Source organism: Microcebus murinus, chromosome 4 (genome assembly GCF_040939455.1).
Source record: "Microcebus murinus isolate Inina chromosome 4, M.murinus_Inina_mat1.0, whole genome shotgun sequence".
NCBI lineage: Eukaryota > Metazoa > Chordata > Mammalia > Primates > Cheirogaleidae > Microcebus > Microcebus murinus.
This window is the reverse complement of record NC_134107.1, coordinates 96,239,742-96,259,920: the sequence shown is the minus strand read 5'-3', so window position 1 is coordinate 96,259,920 and position 20,179 is coordinate 96,239,742. Positions and strand designations below refer to the sequence as shown.

At 53.6% G+C, this 20,179-nt stretch overlaps 1 protein-coding gene across 1 annotated transcript in view; it reads left to right on the top strand.

The window, feature by feature from the left end:
* The window catches only part of DSCAML1 (DS cell adhesion molecule like 1), a 328,360-nt gene that overhangs the window by 273,044 nt on the left and 35,137 nt on the right, over positions 1-20,179 (top strand). The window contains exons 12-16 of the mRNA XM_012773648.2: positions 6,736-6,935; positions 7,483-7,579; positions 8,085-8,213; positions 14,581-14,748; positions 16,087-16,157. Of these exons, the coding sequence (XP_012629102.2) occupies positions 6,736-6,935; positions 7,483-7,579; positions 8,085-8,213; positions 14,581-14,748; positions 16,087-16,157 (665 nt within the window). The remainder of the gene's footprint in view (positions 1-6,735; positions 6,936-7,482; positions 7,580-8,084; positions 8,214-14,580; positions 14,749-16,086; positions 16,158-20,179) is intronic.

The following is a 20,179-nucleotide window of genomic DNA, read 5'->3' as shown; positions in this document are numbered from 1 at the left end:
GGCACCAGAAGGCGCCCCACCCCCAGCCTGTCCCGGGGGAAGCCTGGAGATGCTGCCACTGAGGCCAGCAGAGAGCTTCACACCCCACCACCACCACCCTGAGTGCCAACAATGCCCCTTTGTGGCAGCTTATCTCACGCCAACAAACAGGGCTACATTTCTTGTCGGGAGCTTGTTAACAAGGAGCCGAGACATGAGCCTTTGGGGGGAAGGAAGGGCCCACCCACCTCTCGTGGGTGCGCGTAATCCTTTCAGAAGCAAAAGGAGGCAGCCTCTGAGCAGGGGAGCTCCCTTCTGCCCTGGCAAGGGGGGTGCGTGGAGCCCCCAAGAGGCTTCGGGGCACCTGCTCTCTCTTGGAAAACCCCTCTCGGAGGGTGAAGAAGAGGACATTCAGAAAGGCATGCCAGCATGCCCAAAGCATCCTGTTTAGTGAAAAGCTCTAGGAGATAAGATCCCCGGAGAGATTTCAGTTAGACTTTCAGAAGGACTTCCTGGACAAGGGAGTGGTGAGGAACCCCATAACTTTGCTGTCCTTCCTCCAATCCAGGCCCCACCCTGGACCAATTAAATCAGACCACAGAGGAGGTGGAGTCTGAGCAATAATAGCTTTAAAAGCTTCCCAGGGGATTCTCTTGTCAGCCGGGCCTGAGGACCTCCTCCCACCGGACCAGCCACCCGGACGGGCAGACCAGCCTCACGCTTGGTCCCCTGGTTCCGGTCTTCTTCCCCCCAAGGTAAGGCGTGTGTCTCTTCAGAGAGGCGTGCCCTTAGCACTCCGGTTCCTGGGCACCTGCTTGGCTGGCCCCTGTCCTTCTCTCTCATCCACACTGGATGGGGTCCTGATTCTGGGGCTTGCTAGCCACATGGCTTTGGGCAATTTACTTCGCTCAGCCTCAGTTTCCCCATGCATAAAGTGGAAATTAAAATGTAGAACTCAGAACAGGGCCTGGCACGCAGTAAGCCCTCCATACTGTAAACTGTGGTTGTGGTTAACAACAAGCAGGCGAATGGGGAAGTCCTGCCCCAGCTCCCTTTTGGATTGCAGTTTCCGCACCTCTGACATTCCATCAGCTCTCCCAACTGCCAGTGGCGTCCGCAGCCCGTGTCTTCCGCAGCCCGTGTCTTCCGCACCCTCCTTCCCACACACACCGCTCCTCTCCTTGGGGTATTCACAACCGAATCTTCCCTCCCTGGTGACTTGGGGACTTGTCAGAAACACCAGCTGAGCTCCAATCACCAGAGGAAGAGAGGGAGGGAGACAGAGACAAAGAAGGCCTGGCTCAAGTACCCCCAACTCCCACCCCCAGCCCCAGCCTGCCCGGGACTGGCCTCCTGTCCCCACCCCCACCCCTAATCAAGTTTTCAGCCTCCTTCTGCACTCCCCCCCAGAATCTATCCACAACGGGGAAGGAACAAACAACCAGACAGGAGAAGCCTGGGATAAGCCAAAAAGAAAGGCTGCTGGTGAATTGTCACAGGCAGCTGTGTGACCTTAGACAAATCACTTAACCTCTCTGAGCTTCCATTTCCTCGCAGGTAATGTGGGGGATAATAGACTGTAAGCTACCTCCTTAACAAGAATGAAGCTCCATGCAAGGCATGCACCAGAGCTTTGTAAACTGCAAAGAGCAGGCCCACCCCAGCTTACTAGCTGGGACCCCAGAGGAAGGGGAGCCGGGGGAGCCAGGGAGGGGCCGCACAGGCACAGAGTTTGCAATCCCCAAGGCAGGGTCTGGGACTCTAGGGCTCCACCTCCAGGCTGGGGTTGGTGGGAAAGTGTGTGGACGCTGGGGGTGAGGGAGGCAGCAGAGCTGTCTCGTGGTGTTTTAAAAATCTATCAGCCTCTCACATCAAATTAAAATGTAAATAGCAGCTGGTCCGGGCAGGACCTCGGGGGTGACAGGAGCCGGCCTGCGAGTAATTTCACAGACGGGAACCGGTTACATCGGATTCTGACAACTGTCTTGTTTCTGAAATTGATTTCCTCGCCCCTCGGCTTGCTGCCCTGGAAGGGCCCTGGAGCAAGGGGAGGAGGGAGTCTTCTCCGGCCCTGGGGGCTTTCTCCTCTCCGTGGCGCCTGCCAATAAGGCCCCGTCGGAACCAGCGGGAGGAAATCTGGAATCTCTGCACGGCTATAAGGCAGCAGCCTGAGCCCTGGCGGCCCGGCCGGGCTCCTCTCTGCCCGGGAGTGAGCCTAACTGCGGGCCAGGGCTGCTGCTCTGGGTGCAGGAGGGAGGAAGCGAAGGCATCCAGTGCTTGGGCGCCCTCGTTCTTTCCACAAATACGTGATAAGTCCTGGAATAGAGATGTTCTGGCCCGGAGAGTCGCACGGTCAGACGCAAAGGGTCAAGGACACTGCAGTAGGACACGTATGTGCAGGAGATGCCCGTTGCACGCAGAGGCAACCGCATGCAATGGGGGGTGTCAGGCAAGGGCCCTGGAAGTCATCAGGAAGCCTCTTTGGCCCCAGTTTCGCCACTCTCAGTGCCAGGCACAATAGCAGGCGCTGGGGCTGGACAACTTGGAGACGGACCTGCTTCACACCAGGACTGCCCCAGGGCCTCAGAGAGAAGCCCCCTCCCCACCTAAAGGGAAGGGGTTATATATTGATGGGTGGCTCCCCCAGGCCCCTGTGCCCAGCCCCTCCCTGCTCCCAAGTCCCCAGAAAGTCTCCCCTGCACCCCTCTTTGTAAAGAGAAGTCAGCTTTCCCCGGCCGCTAATGGACTTGCATTGCAGGAAAGCAGAGGAGTGGTACATTAAAGCCTCCTGTGTCCTATGCTGTGTTGCTCTCATGGCTGTCATCAGCACTTGTCACACAGGACTCAGCCCTGTGCATACGACCCCCTCCCCTCCCCAGCTCTCCAGCCTGTGCCCCTAAAGCTGCAGTCCCTGCTGCCGCCCCAGCAGTAGCCCACGGAGACTGGCCCCCCACGGAGGCCACGGCCTTTTTGGTGACAGACAAATTCCATTTCCAAAAGCTAGAGACTGTGTGCAAGGGTGGCATAGACAGACGGCAAGAGGGAGAACCACCTTCTGGGAGTCTCGGTTACCTCGCTTGAAAATGGAGCTAAACACACTGACTTCTCACGGTGGTTGTTGGGAAGAACCATTGAACAATAAGCCAAGGGACAAAGCATCCAGCCCGTGGCCTGCTCCATCGTGGGCCGTGGGAAGCCACAGAGCTTCAGCAAGAAATACATGGGGACACAGGCTTTGGAGCCAGGGAATAATAACAGTGCGGACCTCAGATGAGTTCACCCGCGCGAGTACTTAAAATACTGCCAGTGCATGGTAAGCTCTCAGTGAAAGGGAACTATGAAAGTGAGTGTGTGTGCGTGCGTGCGCATGCGTGTGCACTCCCCGGGAGTGCTCCAGAGAAGTTAGCTTTAATGTGTTGCAGGCCGCATAGCGGGCAGTGACAGAAGAAGAACCCAGGCCTGCCTGGCTCCCAAGCCCCCAAGCCTTCTCTCCTCTTCCCCGCAGAGGGGGTCCCTGAACTGCGGGGCTGTGAGGAGAGCATTGGGTTGTGCTGCGTGGTGCTTGTTGCCGTAATAAGCCGCCAGCTAGGGCTGGGGGTGGTGGTGGGTATAGGGAGCCCGCCCCAGGCCCCAGGTGTGGTTGTCGCCACACACAGCAGGGCTGAGGGGCCAAGGATCTCTGGGGACCCTGCTTTCTCTGCACACACGTCTGTCTCTCTAAGCAAACCTGACTAGAAAGACAAGTTCCCTGAAGTGGGGCCAGCATGTATGGATACACAGGTTGTGCACTGCTCAAAGGTATGCAGCCTAAGGGGCGAGTGGGGTCTGAAACATGGTGCCGGCTCCACTGGCCAAGCGGTGGCCCCTGGCACCAGGCTGCATCTGGTGGGTGAGGGTGCCCTGTAATTCACACACAGGCCCTGCACGGGCTCCCGCTGGCCTGCCGGGGAACAGAGCAGAGGGGTTTACAACGCTGTGAAGTTCTCCTACCAAAAGAAGACCCTTCCATGTCCCTCTGCCCTTCCTTGGACTCTGAGCTGTGCTGAGCCTGGACCCTGCCGTGATCCCGCTTTTTACATATGCACACATACACATGCACGCACACACATGCACACCACACACACGCCTCCACACATGTTCCCCCAGCTTCCACAACAGCCTCTCAGGAACAGGACCTGCCCCCCCCCAGGAAGGCCTCAGGGCCTGGCCCACGGGGGTTCCAGGCCCCTGCCCCCTGATCATTCACCCCAAGGAGAGAAGAAACAGCCTCGGCGCCCCCCGCCCCACGCCCAGGCATTTCAATCCTCCGGTAAAAAATGGAGGCATCTGCAATGCCAGGCCCGACTTGTTGATGCAGAATCTTACTCTATATTCCACCCAGGTTTATACGAGTGAATTATGCAAATCTTTGATGGAAAAATATTCCTCCGCACATCCTTGAGAGTGTAAAACCTTAGTCAATAATTCATACTCGGGTGTCTCTGACTGCAGGCTTTTTCTTCATTATAACATGCACCTCGTTATTTGTCTTTCGCGTTTTATTGTATATCCTGGTGTAATGCCATGCATTATAAAATTTATCTGCTTCATTATTTGATGAGCTGGGGCCGGGGAACGTGCTGAGAGGCTGGCGCGGGGGCCTGGGGCCAGGGCTGTCCTCAACATCGCGTCCTGCGTGACAAGGCGGTGGGGGTGGTAGCTGGCTGTGAGCTGCGCAGCCCCTGGCTCCCTTCCTTTCTTCAGAGGCTTATTTGTCCATAAACGTCAGCCGTCCCCAGAGAATTTTCGGGGAAGAACTTTGTCTGAGCGGGTCTGTAAGACTGGCGGAGAGAGAACCCCTGAGGACGCTGGGAAAAAAGGGGCAGAGGGCCAGCCACTGAAAGACAGCAGCCACAGGGGCGGGGAGGGCAGGCAACTGGGTTTTGAGGGGAGGGGACAAGAGCCCCCTTGGCGGGGTTGTCCAGGCAGGCCCGCGTGGGGGTGGGGCGAGCTGGTCTCCGCTCTGCAGAACTCAGTGTGAGGAGGGGGCGCCCCCACTGAATGGGGGGTGTCAGATCCTGGCCGCCAGGGACAGCCCCTCCCCATGTGTGTTCTCCGGCATGGCTCCTGGCCACCCCTCCCGAGACAAGGGCCATGGGGGACCTGCACTCAGAGAGGCAAGTTTTCCCAGAAAGGGGGTGAGGAAGAGAGAAAGACAAGGACAGTCCCACAGTGGCATCAGCCTACCTGCCTTCCTGGGGCATGGCCTGCACATCGCTGCCTCTGAGCTCTGCTCAAGCAGTTTCCACTGCCTGGGGGGCTTTTTTCTGTCCTCCCCATGCGAGTGGTGCACTCCTCCTGGCCGGGTACCCACCATCCTGTACTGAAATTGCTGCTGTGCCTGTCTCTTCCCACCCCTGGAGTGACACTTCCTGAGACCAAAGACCACGTCTGTCCTGCTCACTGTTAGCTCCAGAACCAAAGCACGAGACCTGGCGCACAGTAGGTCTCACCAATGCTTGTTGAACAGAGAGACGGACCGGACCGTGCCTCCCCAGATGCCCCTCAGTAGAAGTTAATTGCTCCCAACACTCCATGAAATGCTCATGTTCGTGCCCACGCAGGGATCTAGCTTCCTCCCCCTCCCCCAGGAGGCCAGGACTCTGTCTCATTGTCATGTGTACCCCCCCCAGCCTGGCACAGGGCCTGACGATGGCGTAAGTGCCCCATGTGTGTTCGTGGAGGTAAGGGGACAGGGTTTCAATGCCCTCGACCACATTTCCTCTGCCCCTCCTCTCCCGCTGCTTCAGGGACGCAGGCCCAGGGAGGGGCCAGGGCGGTGGGAGGGGTGTCCTGATGAGCAGCCAGCACTTGGGCTGCTCCACGGGGCGTTTCCCAGGTCAGCAGTGGGGGGCGGGGGCAGATCCATCAGCCCTCGCATGGATGGGGCTTCCTCTTGACCATCTGAGTTGCCGTGGCACAGCCAGGGTTCTCCGCTGGATTTTGTTTGGAGGAACAGGAGGAGGATAAACAAGCCCCAGCAATAGACAAGGCAGAGTCCCAGCACCTTAAAGCAGGTTCTTAACCTGGGGTCCAGAGACACCCCCCCCAGGAGATTCAGAGATCGGATTTGGGGGGAGTCTGTGAATTGGGGTGGGGGGAAACAATCACATCCTTTTTTTCCACTTACCTCTCAGTGAAAATTAGTATTTCCTCCCATTCTGAGCATGATCAACAGAGCACAGCAATAGCAGCACCTGTGACTGTCACGAACAGAAACCCACAGACGTGTTTGTGTCCTATCACAGTCCCTGCAGATATCTCAAAATATCACTTACGCTCACCACTGCTACAAGACCACGGTAACACAAGACAGTAATTGGAAGACAAACCACTAGATCTTCTTCCACAAAGAGTAGTAAAGAACACGTGTTGATATGTGATATACAATATCAAAAGTTTGCTTTTTCATGTTTTCAATATTTGCATAACCGTATTTCAATATAACTGGTTTGCTTTGTAATTCTATGTATATTGTGCACGTGTAAACTTTCTGCAGCCCGTCCACGGGCCTCCCCAGGGGGCCAGGGAATGTAAGAGCCCCTGGGGAAGGGGGAGGGGAGAGGGCACAGGCAAGGGGGCTCCGTATACTCGGCCCCCACCCTGATCAGACCCTCTCCCAGGGAGGACGGCCGGGGCGGGGCTTCACCACGGAGGGCCACGTGCGCCTCCCCAGGCCGGCCCCCAGCCCCTCACTGGGCCCCCTTGTCTCCCCAGTCCCAGCCATGATCACCTCGCACCCCAACACCACCATCGCCATCAAGGGCCACGCCAAGGAGCTGAACTGCACGGCGCGAGGCGAGCGGCCCATCATCATCCGCTGGGAGAAAGGGGACACTGTCATCGACCCCGACCGCGTCATGCGGTACGCCATTGCCACCAAGGACAACGGCGATGAGGTGGTCTCCACGCTGAAGGTGAGCGCCCACACCCCACCCGGTCCCCGAGGACCCCGACTCTCAGAGAGTAGGGAGCCCACAACTATTACGTCTGCATCCAAAGGAGGTAAATGGGGAGTCCGGGAGCCCCTCCCCATGCCCCAAAAGGTACCTCCCCTTCCCACCTACTTCCCTTGCCCATCCAGGCACCTCTGCCTCAGAACCTTTCTGACAGCCCACGGCCATCACATGTGGGTTCCCCCGGCCCTCCGCACTCTGGAAACCTGGGCTCCACTCTCCCTTAGGGACCCCTCACCCCCTCCCCCGCTCCTGGACCGCTCAGTTCCTCCCACCCTTGGGGTCCCCCCTCCCTTCTGGGACCCCTGAGCCCCTCCCTGCATGGACCTCTCCTCACTTCTGTCTTTGGAGCCCTCTGGGAAGAGAAGCCCTCGACAAAGCCCCTGTGGGTCCCCCTCCCAGAACAAGATGGCCTCGGTGATACCCCAGGCGTGGCCCCTTCCGCTGACCAGCTCTAAAACACTCTCCCCGTTTCCTCCCTCTCCTGCCCCTGCTGCTGGTCTCCCAGCTCAAGCCGGCTGACCGTGGGGACTCTGTGTTCTTCAGCTGCCACGCCATCAACTCGTACGGGGAGGACCGGGGCTTGATCCAGCTCACCGTGCAAGGTACTTCGCCTGCCCCGCAGTCCAGCCTGCTTCCCCAGGGCAAGGGACCCACTGCCAACTCCCCACAATGGGCAGGGGGCACGGCTCACACCACAGGGGAGGATGACAGGAGATGGCTTTCTGGGCAAAAGCCTCCCTCCTGCCCAGAGTGGGGAGACAGGACCTGTCCGGGCACACTGGAGACAGCAAAGGTTGCCGATGGCTGCAGCCCCTAGAGAGTCCCTTGCCAGTTCTGAGGAGGGGTGGGGGACTCAGGTCCCTGGGCGCAGGCCCCTGGAGGAGGTATGGGAAAGAAAGTCATGCTGGGCAAGTTGGGGGCTCTCCCCCAAGCCAAGCAAGAGAGAGCGGTGAGGCCACCTTGACCTTCCCCAGCCCCCAACCTGCTCAAAGCCCTGGGCCCCATGCCCTTGGTTAGAGCACAGGTGACACCAACCCCCAGGGGCCAGCAGGAAGCCAAGCTCCCTGCCGTCATCCTCACCTCTGCCCCTCCCTCACCCTACCCCAGAGCCCCCCGACCCCCCCGAGCTGGAGATCCGGGAGGTGAAAGCCCGGAGCATGAACCTGCGCTGGACCCAGCGGTTCGACGGGAACAGCATCATCACCGGCTTCGACATTGAATACAAGAACAAGTCCGGTAGGTGCTGGGCGGAGGCGGGGAGGGCTTGGCCCGTGTCGGGCCCTTCTTTCCAAGACTGTCCTGGGCTAGTGTCCTCAAGGGTGGTCTGATTTAAAGGCGCTGAGCCCAGGGCTGTGGGCTGTCTCCGTGGGGTCAGGCACCGTGGGTTTGGCCGGGTCATCTGCACACTCCTATTTGGGATGAGTGGTGGCCAGAAAGCTGGTCTTTCCTGGGAATAGGTCGCTGGAGGATGAGAGGGCCTAGAAAACTTGGATGCAAGTTTCCTCCCCCTCTCAGCCCCAGCGGGCTCCTCGCAGCAGCCCCGCCACATGAAGCACTGGGGACACCCAGTGTCCGGGGAGACGTGCTGGGCCGAGGCCAGGTGGCAGGAATGGCGAGGAGCGGGCCTCAGGGCGGACCAGAGGGGCACCCGGGTGGCTTCAAAATAGGAGTGAGAAGAAAACATACTTCTCATTCCGGATCCTTTTCTACCTTCGGAAATCAATACCATAAACCTATATTAGCTTCTCGGCGAAATTTAAAAATAAAACACAGAAAAGAGTGTGGAGAAGTCAGTCCTCCCTGGTCCCTTTCCCCCTGCCAGGTCTTCCCTCAGAGCTAAGGTTGTGTTTTCTCCTGGAGCCTTCCAGACCCTTCCTCTCCCACTTGGCATGGCGCATGGCCTCTGGCGGGCTGGCCTCTCCCCTCGGTGACCTCGCCCTGACCCCTGCTGTGTTCCCAGCTGGCCAGGCCCGGCCGCAGGGCAGATGCTCAGCAAATGGTTGTTGAGTGGGTTGAAGGGAGACACATTAAAGCAAAGCCCTGAGCGGCAGTCACCCCTAGAGAAGCAGCTCCATCCGGGCACGGGGTCGGTCCTCTTTGATTCCGGTTTCTACAAAGAAGCCCCGCCCGCAGGAGCTTCCGGTCTAGTGGCAGGCAGCCACCCAGGGGCTCAGCCCGAGAGCTGCGGGGAGAAGGAGGGCTGCAGCCGGCATGCTGCATCGAGCTGGGTCTTAAGGACTCAAAGGCGACAGGCCCAGAGCTCAGGGACCTCAGGGACAGGGAAGGCAGAGCCCAAGCAAGGGCGTGGTGCACTCCAGGGAGTGGCCTGTGGCCTAGCAGAGGGTTCATAGACACAGTTCACAGGCACCGAGGCCGCAAAGTGCGCTGGGGCACGGCTGGGAGGGAGGCCTCCAGGCTGAGCTTTCGCTTTGCTGGGGAAGGTCGCCTGAGCCCCCAGGGAGAGGCCTGAGCAGCATGGCGCCTTAGAAACAGGGTGGATGTGAGTGGGAGAAATTGGTGTCCAGGATATAAGCAAGGAGGCTGTGGCAGCCCTGCAGCTGCGGAGAGCTGACGAGACAGAGGGGCAGAGGGAGCGGAGGGCTGGTGGAGTCCGTCTGACATCTCAGAGCTCCCTGAGGCTGGGCACAGGCTGCTGGGAGCAGACAGGCGGGGCTGGGTGCAGAGCCTGACATCTCCGCTTGGCGGTGCACGTGCCGTGCCGTCTAGACGCACATCTGGGGTGGGAAGTGGATGCCTGGGCTGTCCTTGAGCCCCCGCCCCGCTGCTCCTCATAACTGCCTCCCGCCCTCCTCCCCAGGCTGCCCTGCTGCCCGCTCCCCTCCGCTGACCACTCTCTGATGAGTGGAAACCTCTCCCGGGGCACCGCTCAGCAGGGCGATGCTGAGACCGTCACACGTCTGGGGAGGATGCAGGAGGAGGGGAGGGCCGGGAAGATGCTATTCTCGGAGCATGTCCTTTCCCCAGCCCCTTCTGTCTCCCCTGCAGGATGAGGGGCTGCCGTAGACAACCCCGGAGCTGGGAACGCCAGGGAGGGTGGGGAGGGTAGAGGGAAGGACGATGAAAGTTCAACCCCAGCCTCTCCCTTCCACAGGGCTTTGCACCTTTACAGAAATAAATCCCAGGACCCAGAGCACTGGGTAGGCAGCCGGTCCTTTCCCCTACCTTTGGATGGGGCTGCTCCAGTACAGCTCCCCCTGAGACAGGCGTCTGTCACACCCTGGCATTTAGGGACAGGAGTTCCTTGAGAACCGCGGCGTGTCATCCCCGGAGGCAGGCAGGGACCGTGAGCGCAGCACAGTTTCCTCATCCGTCAAGTGGGAACAGCAATGCCTGCCTCGTGGGATTGTTTGGGGGATTCAAGAGAAAGCATCTAGCACAGGGCTAGAGTAAACTTTTAATAAATGTAAGTCCCTTCCAACTCCAGTACCTCATGTAGCAATTTATAGTCCTGTGGGACTTGCAGGCTGAAATATGTGTGTCTGTCAGTCAGCCACATGTACTGCCTGCCAATATTTTTTTGCAGAATCATGCACCAGCCATGTGGTAGGGAAAGAAAAAGAAACAGGAGACAGAATGTTGCCCTTGGAGCTTACAATGCAGTTGGAGTGAGAACGTACACTGCACACACACGCACTTTCAGAACCATTACAAAGCACTATCCAATCGAGTGTAACGCACCACAAACCGCATTTCGTGAGAAGTGAACAGGGTATCCAAGGGAACGGAGGATGACTCCAAGGAAGGGGGGTGCGCATGCGTGTGTGTGGCGTGTCTGAGCACACCTTCCTGCACCTGTGCAATGGCAGAACGGGAGCCATGCTCAAGCAGAAGGCTGGGGTTGACCAGGTGTCAGCACTGTGCCATCTTTAGCAAGCACTTACGTGTTTGGGCGTCTCCTTATCTATAAAATGGAGACAGTACCACGTCATTCTCAGGGTGGTTTTAAGGGTCAGGCGAGCGTGATGACACACGCAGAAGTGCCCGGGACCGAGCCTGGCACATGGAACCTCCCCCGGTCCCTGTTCTGTGCTCCCGCTCCCCCGCCCCCTCCCCCTCCGCAGAACACACCCATCCTGGGTCCTGACCATCTGCTCCTGGCCGCCTTCTTTGCCCCAACTGTGCCTTTGCCAGGTTTTCTGCCATGTTGCTCATCGTGCTAATTTTCCAAGGGAAATTACCAAGTCTGCCCTTTCTAAGCCATCCCACTCATGCTGACTTCTCCTGGCCCCAGCAGCAGAGTAATAATACATGAATGCTGAATGATAAATAGCACCGTCCACACAAATCTATCAGATGGCGCGGTGCAGATTTAAAAATGCAGACACCACATTTCGCCCCTGTTCGCCAAGCAAGGAGCAGGATGGGTTCTTTGAGGATGGCCCCCCAAGCCCAGAAGGCGGCCTCCTGGTGCAAGCTGGCGTGGGGGCTGTGCTGGCCTGGCCTTGGGTGGCGTGGCGTGGCATGGAGTGGCATTCTGTGGGCACCACGCCACGAGAGGGGCTGGCACTGGGATGTCGAGGGCTGTCGTGACGCAAGGAACTGTTCGTGCTGTGAAGCAATTGCCCCGGGAGACTCCGAGCAGTGGTGCAAGGAGAAAATCAGAGATGCAGAATGGATCCACTTCCCCAGCACAGGCAGCTAAATGCTCCAGATGCGGCTGTTCTCCGAGCTGCACCCCCTCCACCGTGAATACGTCTCCTGAAAAACCAAAGACTCCCTGTCCCCTCTCAGCAAGCAGCCTGCAGAGCAGAAGGCACTGACATCTCCCCAGCCACTTCCTTATTTTTTTGAGAAGAATATTTTGCATCATAAACCCTTTGATGAAGAAAGGGAGAGAGAGCCCTTAATGAAATATGTTAATCTGGGTAAGCCAGGCTCATATGAAAGGGAATATTAAAAGAGACAATATCCGCCAAGCCAGCTCGGTACTCCGAGAGAGCTGAAAAAAAGAAGGAAGAAAATAGGGCTCCTGATTTCAGCTATTCGGGGTCAGAGATGGCAGCGATCAAGTTTGGAAAATCAACTGGAAACCTCCAGATTTGACTCTGATGCATTAGCCTAGAAGGGATGTGGGCAGAGAGCTATTTTGCGCCAACATCAAAGATGATTTAGGAACACAAGGTGAAATTCACCTGCAAACTACTAGCCAAAGTAAGAAAAAAGAGGCCTCTCTCTGGAACATTCACCTCCCCACCTTCCTGTGATTGGCAGCTGAGCGAGGCAAGGAAGGGATAGGCAAAGAGCACACTGTGACTACAGAAGTCCAAAGTAAAGGACAAAAAAAGGGGCTCTGATTTCAAACCAACAACAGGTTTTAAGTGCCCATCATGTGCGAAGTGGGGCAGAAGACCCAAGTCTTAGCCATGGCTCCTGCCTTCAGGGAGGCTAGCATTTCCTTGGGCAGTGAGGAGTCACCAAGTAAACAGCTGGCTCTAAGGCCTGGAGTTCAAAGGAGAGGCTGGAGCAAAATACTACTCTGGGAGTTACTTGGGTATAGATGGAACAGAAGCATGGGTGGGAAAGCATGTATGAAACAAGGGAAGGAGCACCTTGCCTGGAGCCTCGAAGGACTTTAACTGCTGATGGTGGGATAGAGGAGGACGCACCTGCAAAGAGGCCAAGAAAAACTGACCCAAGGGATAAATGAAAAGCCAGACAGTGCCTTATCAGGGAGCCGAGAGAAGAGTGTTTCACGAAGGGAGAGGTTCAAGTGTTGAACACACTTAAGAGGCCAGGTGGGAAACTGGGTTTGGTGACAGACAGGTCATCTAGACCCTGGACATATGGCAGTGGTGTCCCAGGAGGATTGGAGGAGTAAATGGTGAGCGTTTAGAGCACCCAGCCCTGCACCTGGCACGCCACAGGTGCACGGTAGATATAAAATTAGTGTCTCTTCTCCTCAGCCCCTCTGTTTCCAGACAGGCCGCCTGAGCCTCCTGCCTCTGCCTGCACTCATCAAACATGAATGCGCCAACTTGTGCTCACTGTCGATCTCCTATAAACATGGGCAAATCAAATGTGATTTGTGAGAAGGCACCAGCTCCCAGGATGCCACAAAGAGAAGTGGACACCTGCCTCCATGTGGCTGCCTGTTCCTTCACAAAGCCACAAGGAGCCTGCCTATTTGCAATTCTGGCTTAACCTGCCAGCCACAGAGTGACCCTCCAGGTGGTTGGGGTGTTTTATGAGACAAAGGGAAAATAATGTGTTTCTGTGCATCAACAGCCTGCCGTTTTGTTCCTTTGGCTCGTGAACCCAAAGAATTAAATGCAAACCACAGACGGGGAGCTGGGCCAGCGCCCTCCGCAGTCTGCTGGGCCTGCACAGCTGAAAGTGGAGCTTTCAAGAGCATCGCGATCTCAAGTAACCAGAATTTAGGGGCTCGAGATAGTGTCTTCTTGCAAACCGATTCTCCTGATTTATCAGGCATTAGCTCAAACATTGTTTTTTCTTTAAAATCTTTCTAGAATGTACTAGCCTCCGTTCCTGATTTAGGAATTAAACTGTAATGGATACAATGTAATCTTTTCTACTGAGAATTTTTCTGGATACTCTACTGTGGGTTTAAAAGGTGTAGAAAATTAGACTGAGTAGTGACATCCGGACATGCCCTGGGGCCATTTGTAAGCCCTACTATCAGCTTGTTTCCTTGTGCCTTGCCTCTTTTGCTTTTGAAAGTAATGTGCCCAAAAGGTGACTTGGTTGAGAATTCTGGGTTTGGAAGGTCCCCGCCGAGGCACTGCTGTAACTACACTCCCTCCCATTTTTCTCTGGAAGCCCCTGGTAGGTGCACAGCAAAACTACATTGAATGAGTGACTGGATTCCTCTGGAGAGGCAGGTGTTGATAGTCACAGCATCCCTGAATGGCATTTAGCCGGTGTTTTTCCATGTTCTACAATTTGCTAAACATTAGCCCTGAGATGGACTGCCCAGCCCCCCAGATAAGTCATGAACATGTTAATCTCTTTGTTGGTCCCTGACCGTAACAACTCAGAGCCCATTCTGCTGGTGAAAGAAAGAGGGTAGGTGTGGGCTGGGGGCTCTGGTACTTGGTCTGTCCCCCACCAACCCTGACATGTAACATTCAAGTTCACTACCTCACAAGTGCACAAGTAAAATAAACACAGAAGCACAAACAGAAGGAGGAAGGGGGAGAAGACTTGGCTTCCACTTTTACATGGGGACCACTAGGTAGACCGGATACTTTGTAGTTAGAAGAGGTCACTGATGTGTTGAGAGACCCAGGAAGAAGGGCACTGGCCAGTCAGATCCTCAGGGATGGCAAGCAAATGGCAATCTTGGCAGGGACCCTGGGAAACCTCTGGTTTAACCTCTCTCTGAAGTTCAAGATCATAATGCAGCCAGCAGCCATGGAAGGTCAAGTTTCTTCCAAGCTGGAGCTTCAAGGGGTGACCCCTTGCACTCTGTGAAGTCACTAAGGCCTGTTCCCTCTCTCTGCAGTCTGTGTGAACTGGACCCTTCTGGGCTTCCAAGTTGAGACTGGGATGTACTAGTGCTTGAAGCTGGGAAGGGTCCTGGAGTTTACCTGGCTGTGCTTTGACATGGGTGTCTTCTCTCCAGATTCCTGGGACTTCAAGCAGTCCACACGCAACATCTCCCCCACCATCAACCAGGCCAACATTGTGGACTTGCACCCGGCATCCGTGTACAGCATCCGCATGTACTCCTTCAACAAGATTGGCCGCAGCGAGCCGAGCAAGGAGCTCACCATCAGCACCGAAGAGGCTGGTGAGCACCGTGGCCCAGCCTCCCCTACTCATGAGCTTGGGGACCAGGGACATTTGGGGCCCACACCAACCCTGTCCATTGGCAGTGAGCTTGCAGTTACAACAGGGGAAGATGGAGATCCCAAGGTATTTGTGTCTGCCTCTGGATCACTGGAGGCTGTTCTGTCTGGCCCTTGTCCAGATGGGGTTCTGGATGCTGGGCTTTGGGGAGCTGCCCATGGTCCTGCCCCACTCCTCTGGCCTTAGCCTGTTTGGAAAAGACAGATCTGCAAAGGATGGAGTACTAGTCCCCTGGGCCATTTTCTGTAACCTTTGTCATGGAGTTTTCCTGAAAGTTTAAACAAGATTTCTCTTGCTATATTTTCTTTTATTTGTTATTGTGAAATATAAAATAATACAGAAAAGTACATATAACATATATGTGCAGTTTTGCAAATAATCATAAAGTAATAATTAGCATAAACAACACTTATCATCAACTTTCAGCATGCCAGAGGTCCTCCAAAGACCCCTTCCTGAGCATGCCCCATCCCTCCCCCTGAAGTAACCAGTACCCTGACTTTTACAATACTAATTTTCTTGCTTTTCTCTTTTATACTGTCACCACATGTGTGTGCAGCAAGCCATACAGTTTAATTTTGCCTGTTTTCCAATAGAATATATTCATGAAATCATACTTCATCTGTTCTTTTGTGTCTTGCATGTTTTGGTCAATATTATTTTTGCAAACTTCATTCATGTCATTGGTATAGCTATATCATTTGTGCACTTTCAGTTCTGTATGGTATTCTGTTACGTGACTGTATTATAGGCTGTCTGCTCTACTATAAATGGACATTTGGGTTGTTTATAGTTTGGGGTTGTTGCAAAAACACTGCAATGAGCATTCTTGTACTTCTATGTTAGTGCACAGGTTCATGAGTTTCTCTCAGAGATATAAGCAGTTGTAGAATTAGAGTCATCAGACAGGAATATACTTCTACCTTTAACAAAAAAATGCCAGAATGTTTTAGAAAGCATTGTACCACTTCGCTGTCCTGTGATCAGTGGATACGAGTTCCTGCCGCCAGACATCTGTGCATGGAGCAGACACTTCAGACTATCAGACTCTTAAAGACATTCACCATCCTACTGGATGTACCTTATTGTCATTGTTTGCTATATTTTCAGCAAATTATGGAAAATGAAGAGGAAATTGAAACCTTATGATCATTTCGGGGGAACTCAAAGCTTCTCTGCTATCTGCATCTGAGTGCTTCTCCCCAGGAGCCCTCCAGCTCAGGAGGGTGGGGTGAGAACACAAGACTTGACTCATGATGTTGCTTCTTCCCCACTCCAGCTCCCGATGGCCCCCCCATGGATGTCACCTTGCAGCCAGTGACCTCACAGAGCATCCAAGTGACCTGGAAGGTAAGTGAGGTCAAAGGCATCTTCTCTGCAATGCCTTCTTGCCTCCTCCCTTCTCCATCTAGGAGTGAAGCTCCCAGAAAGCTTGCTGGTCTCTGGTTCCTTCCCTCCTCCCATCCTCTACTCTGAAGGAATGGTCTCTGGTTTCACATAATGCCCTTGCCTGTTTTTCACTAAACTCAGTGAGGTTTGACAGGTATAAGGAGCGGGGCATAAAGGGCAGGTCCCTCACCAACCCCCACTGGTGGAGCCTGTATCTAGGGTGGGATGGTGAACTTGGCAGTGCCAAGGAGAAAAGACGGTTCTTCCACCACACTGGCCCATCCTGCAAACCTGTATGTTTTAATCAGGTTGGAATTAGATTTGATTTTGTGCAAAGTTCCTCCTCTATAAAATCCCTACCCTCCCTACCTCTGAGGGTGGGAGAGCTGCAGAGAAAAGAACCCAGTATGTGCTGCAGCCATTTCCAAAGGGAAGAGACCTGTAAGATCTAGAGGGTGGCTGAAGCATCTGTCCCTTAAGGAAAATCTTAGAGGACATTCCACATCTGGGCAGGAAACAGAGCAGAACAACCTTGAGCAGGACTCATCACTGCTTTCCTGGGTAGCTCTGGCCCTGTCACCATATCCCTCCTCGGGCACAGAGGGAAGATGATCCTGGAGCTTCCTTTTGCCCTGTATCCTCCAGTCTCCAAGCACTTTCTCTTCCACTGGCTTACCTGATCCCCTTCCCCTTCCTGTGGGGTGGTGGGTGCAGAGCGAGCTGTGAGGTGACTTGCCCACAGTCATTCAGATAGAGACACGAGTAGGGGTCAACACAGCGTCTAGAGCCCCAGCCCAGTCTTCCCGCCACAGCCCACTGCACAGGGCTCTGGAACAGGGAGCATTCTTCCGGCCCATCCATGCTCCTCTAGAGCTTCCCCATCTCAACAATGGGGCTGGGGAGGCTTTCCCACCTTCATTGGGAATCAATCACCAAGGTCACTTTCTGACTCTAACTCGGGATAGGAAAAGCCCAGCTGCTTTGGTCCTCCTCCAGGCTCTTCAGAAAGGTAGACTCGAGAATGGGGGAGATTCAGAAGGACCTCGTGATATTTCCATAAGAAGACAATGTGGGTGCACGCGCGCGCGCTCTGTTTCTCTCCCCACCTCCCATACCCACCCCTGACACACACATGGCAGCAGCAGCAGCAGCCTGGGTCCTTCCCTCCCAGAGAAATGGCCAGGAGGAAAGTGAGGCAGGGGCTGGGCAGTTGGTCTCTTCTGGGAGCAGCCTACCCAGTAAATGCCTGGAGCCATGGTTCCCCTTCAGATTCAGTGATGGACTCCAGGGTGCTTCTCAGAAAGTGGGGGTGAAGCCTGAACCCCGATCCCCAAGTTTTGCCTTGTCCCCAAGTCTAGCTCTGGACCCATTTCCTGGGAAATACTCCAAGGAAGCTGGGAGGTGAGGGCAGGGACACGAATAAGTATGTAAAATACCGAGACGTTTGGCTAGAGAGCTCTGACCCAGAGGTCGATAAAAATTTAGAATCAGATTTATTTCTCCAAAGTCTCATAATGAAAAATAAAATTGATTAGAAAGTTAGAACTTCAGAATGAACCAGCCGGTCAATAAATTTTAGGTTGACTTCTCAAGGGATTTTTTTTTTTAACACTGAGAAACAGATTAATGAAAAATAAAGATTCACTTGAAGATAAGTCACTTCATTTTAAGACTCTTTCCACGAGATGGATCGCCCCTGCTTTATGACATAAATTTGCAATCATCCCTATTGATTTCTTAATGCTTCAGAGAAATATTGTTAAGATTGATTTAAATCCTAAGTGTGTCTGTTGTGGGGGGGGATAAGGGAGGAGAAAGAGAGAGAGAGACAGGAGAAGAGAAAAATAGAGAAGAGGGAGGGAGGAAGGTCTGTTGAGATTTATATAAATATGGGGAGATAGATATAGATATAGATGATATAGATATAGATATCAGGGTGTACCTGATTGTCCAAAGTCTCAGTATGTGTTGATGTGGAAGTGTGTACAGGTGTATATGATGGTGTAGATAGCTCTGGGTATGTAGATATGTGTGTCATTGTATAATGATGTTCATATCAATGTGTGTCAGTATGGATATGTATACAAGTAACATGAGAATGTAGCTGTCAGTGTAAAGACGAAGGTATCAGGCCCTTGAAGAGATGTTTGTGTCTATGCCAGGCGTCCATGTGTGTGTGAGTGTGTGCAGGCACACGTGTGCAGATATAGACCCAAATGCAGACATTTGCCCACTTACAGGCAAGCAGGGCTGCCCAAGTGGAGAAAGAAACAGTATTCAGGCAGCAACAGAAAGCCAAGTCAATTAAACACACACACACCTATTTAGTGAGTTCAAAACAATGATGTTAAATTAAAAACTTCATTTTATTGAGTTAACAGTGAGCTTTAAAATGCAGTTCATTTAAAACATTCATTGACTAAAAAAAAAAAAAACCTAGTAAGGCTGTTTTACTAACTTAATTGTTTTTGATCTTACTATTTTTTAGTACAATAAAAGGTAGGCTTTTAAATTAACTTCATTGTTTTTAAAACCCTGATTCAAGCTGTTTTTAAATGCACTGGGGTGGGTGTTGTGTCTCAATTTATAGATGGGCAGGCCCAGTCATTAAAGGAGCCAGTTTCTATTTGTGGGTCTAGAAATGTATCTACCCAAGGGTAGATGTGTGGATTAGGATGTTTGCTTTGATGGCTCTGAATGTGTGTGTTCCCGGTTCTGGACACAAGTAGACATATAGAGATTGTGTGTGTGTGTGTGTGTGTGTGTGTGTGTGTATGCGTGTGTGGTCATGTGTGAGCACGTCACGTGTCAGTAGGTGGCTATGTGTCAATGTTTTCTCTCTTGGGACATCTCTGTGTGTGTGTCTGGTTGGGTGTGCACCAGGGTTTGACCCTGGAGTGACAGGGTGACAGTATGTTTTCTAGCCCCAGACTGATGGCCTTAGCGTTTTCTCCATTTGCCTGACTGGCTGGGATCTGTCCTTCATTCCTACCACCTGCTTTCTGACCCCCATGTCCTCGCCTTCACTGTCCCCCCTTCTAGGGGCTGGCTTCAGCCTCAGCCCTCACCAGGCCCAGCCCCTGGCCGTGGTGTCTGGGGCCCAGCCCAGCCTGAGCCTTCCCGGAGGGGCTGCACCCAGGTGAAAGTCAAGGACTTCTTTTTTTCAGTTGTAGTGAAATGCACATAACATAAAATTTACCATTTTAACCATGTTTAAGTGGGCAGTTCAGTGGCAGTACACACATTCACGATGTTGTGCAGCCATCACCACTAGCCATTTCCAGAACTTTCTCATCATCCCAAACTGAAACTCTATAACCGTAAAACATTAACTTCCCACGTCCCCTCCCTCCAGCCCCTGGAAACTCCTATTCTACTTTGCATCTCTACGAATTTGCCTATTCCAGGTGCCTTATAAGTGGAATCATGCAACATTGGTCCCTTCGTGTCTGGCTTCTTTCACTTTCCTTACGTCTTCAAGGTTCATCCACGTTGTAACATATGTCAGAAGTTTACTCCTTTCATGGCTGAATACTGTTTCATTGTTTGGATAGACCATATTTTGTTTATCCGTTCATTTCCTCATGGACACTTGGGCTGCTTCCACCTTTTGGCTGTTCTGAATGATGCTGCTATGAACGGGGGGTGTACAAGGATCTGTTTGCGTCCCTGTTTTCAATTCTCTGGGGTATAGACCTAGGAGTAGAGTTGCTGGATGATAATTCTGTGTTTAACTTTATGAGAAACCGCCAGACTGTTTTCCACAGTAGCTGCACCATTTTACATTCCCACCAGCCATGTGCGAGGGTTCCAATTTCTCCACATCCTCAATGGCACTTATTTTCTGTTGTTTTTATAATGGCCGTTTTAATGGATGTGAAGTGGTGTCTCAGGACTCTGTTTTTATTCAAACTAATTGTTCACCTTCCTCTCCATCTGATTACATTTTGTCTGATGCTTCATTTCTCCCAGGTCCCTGAGCC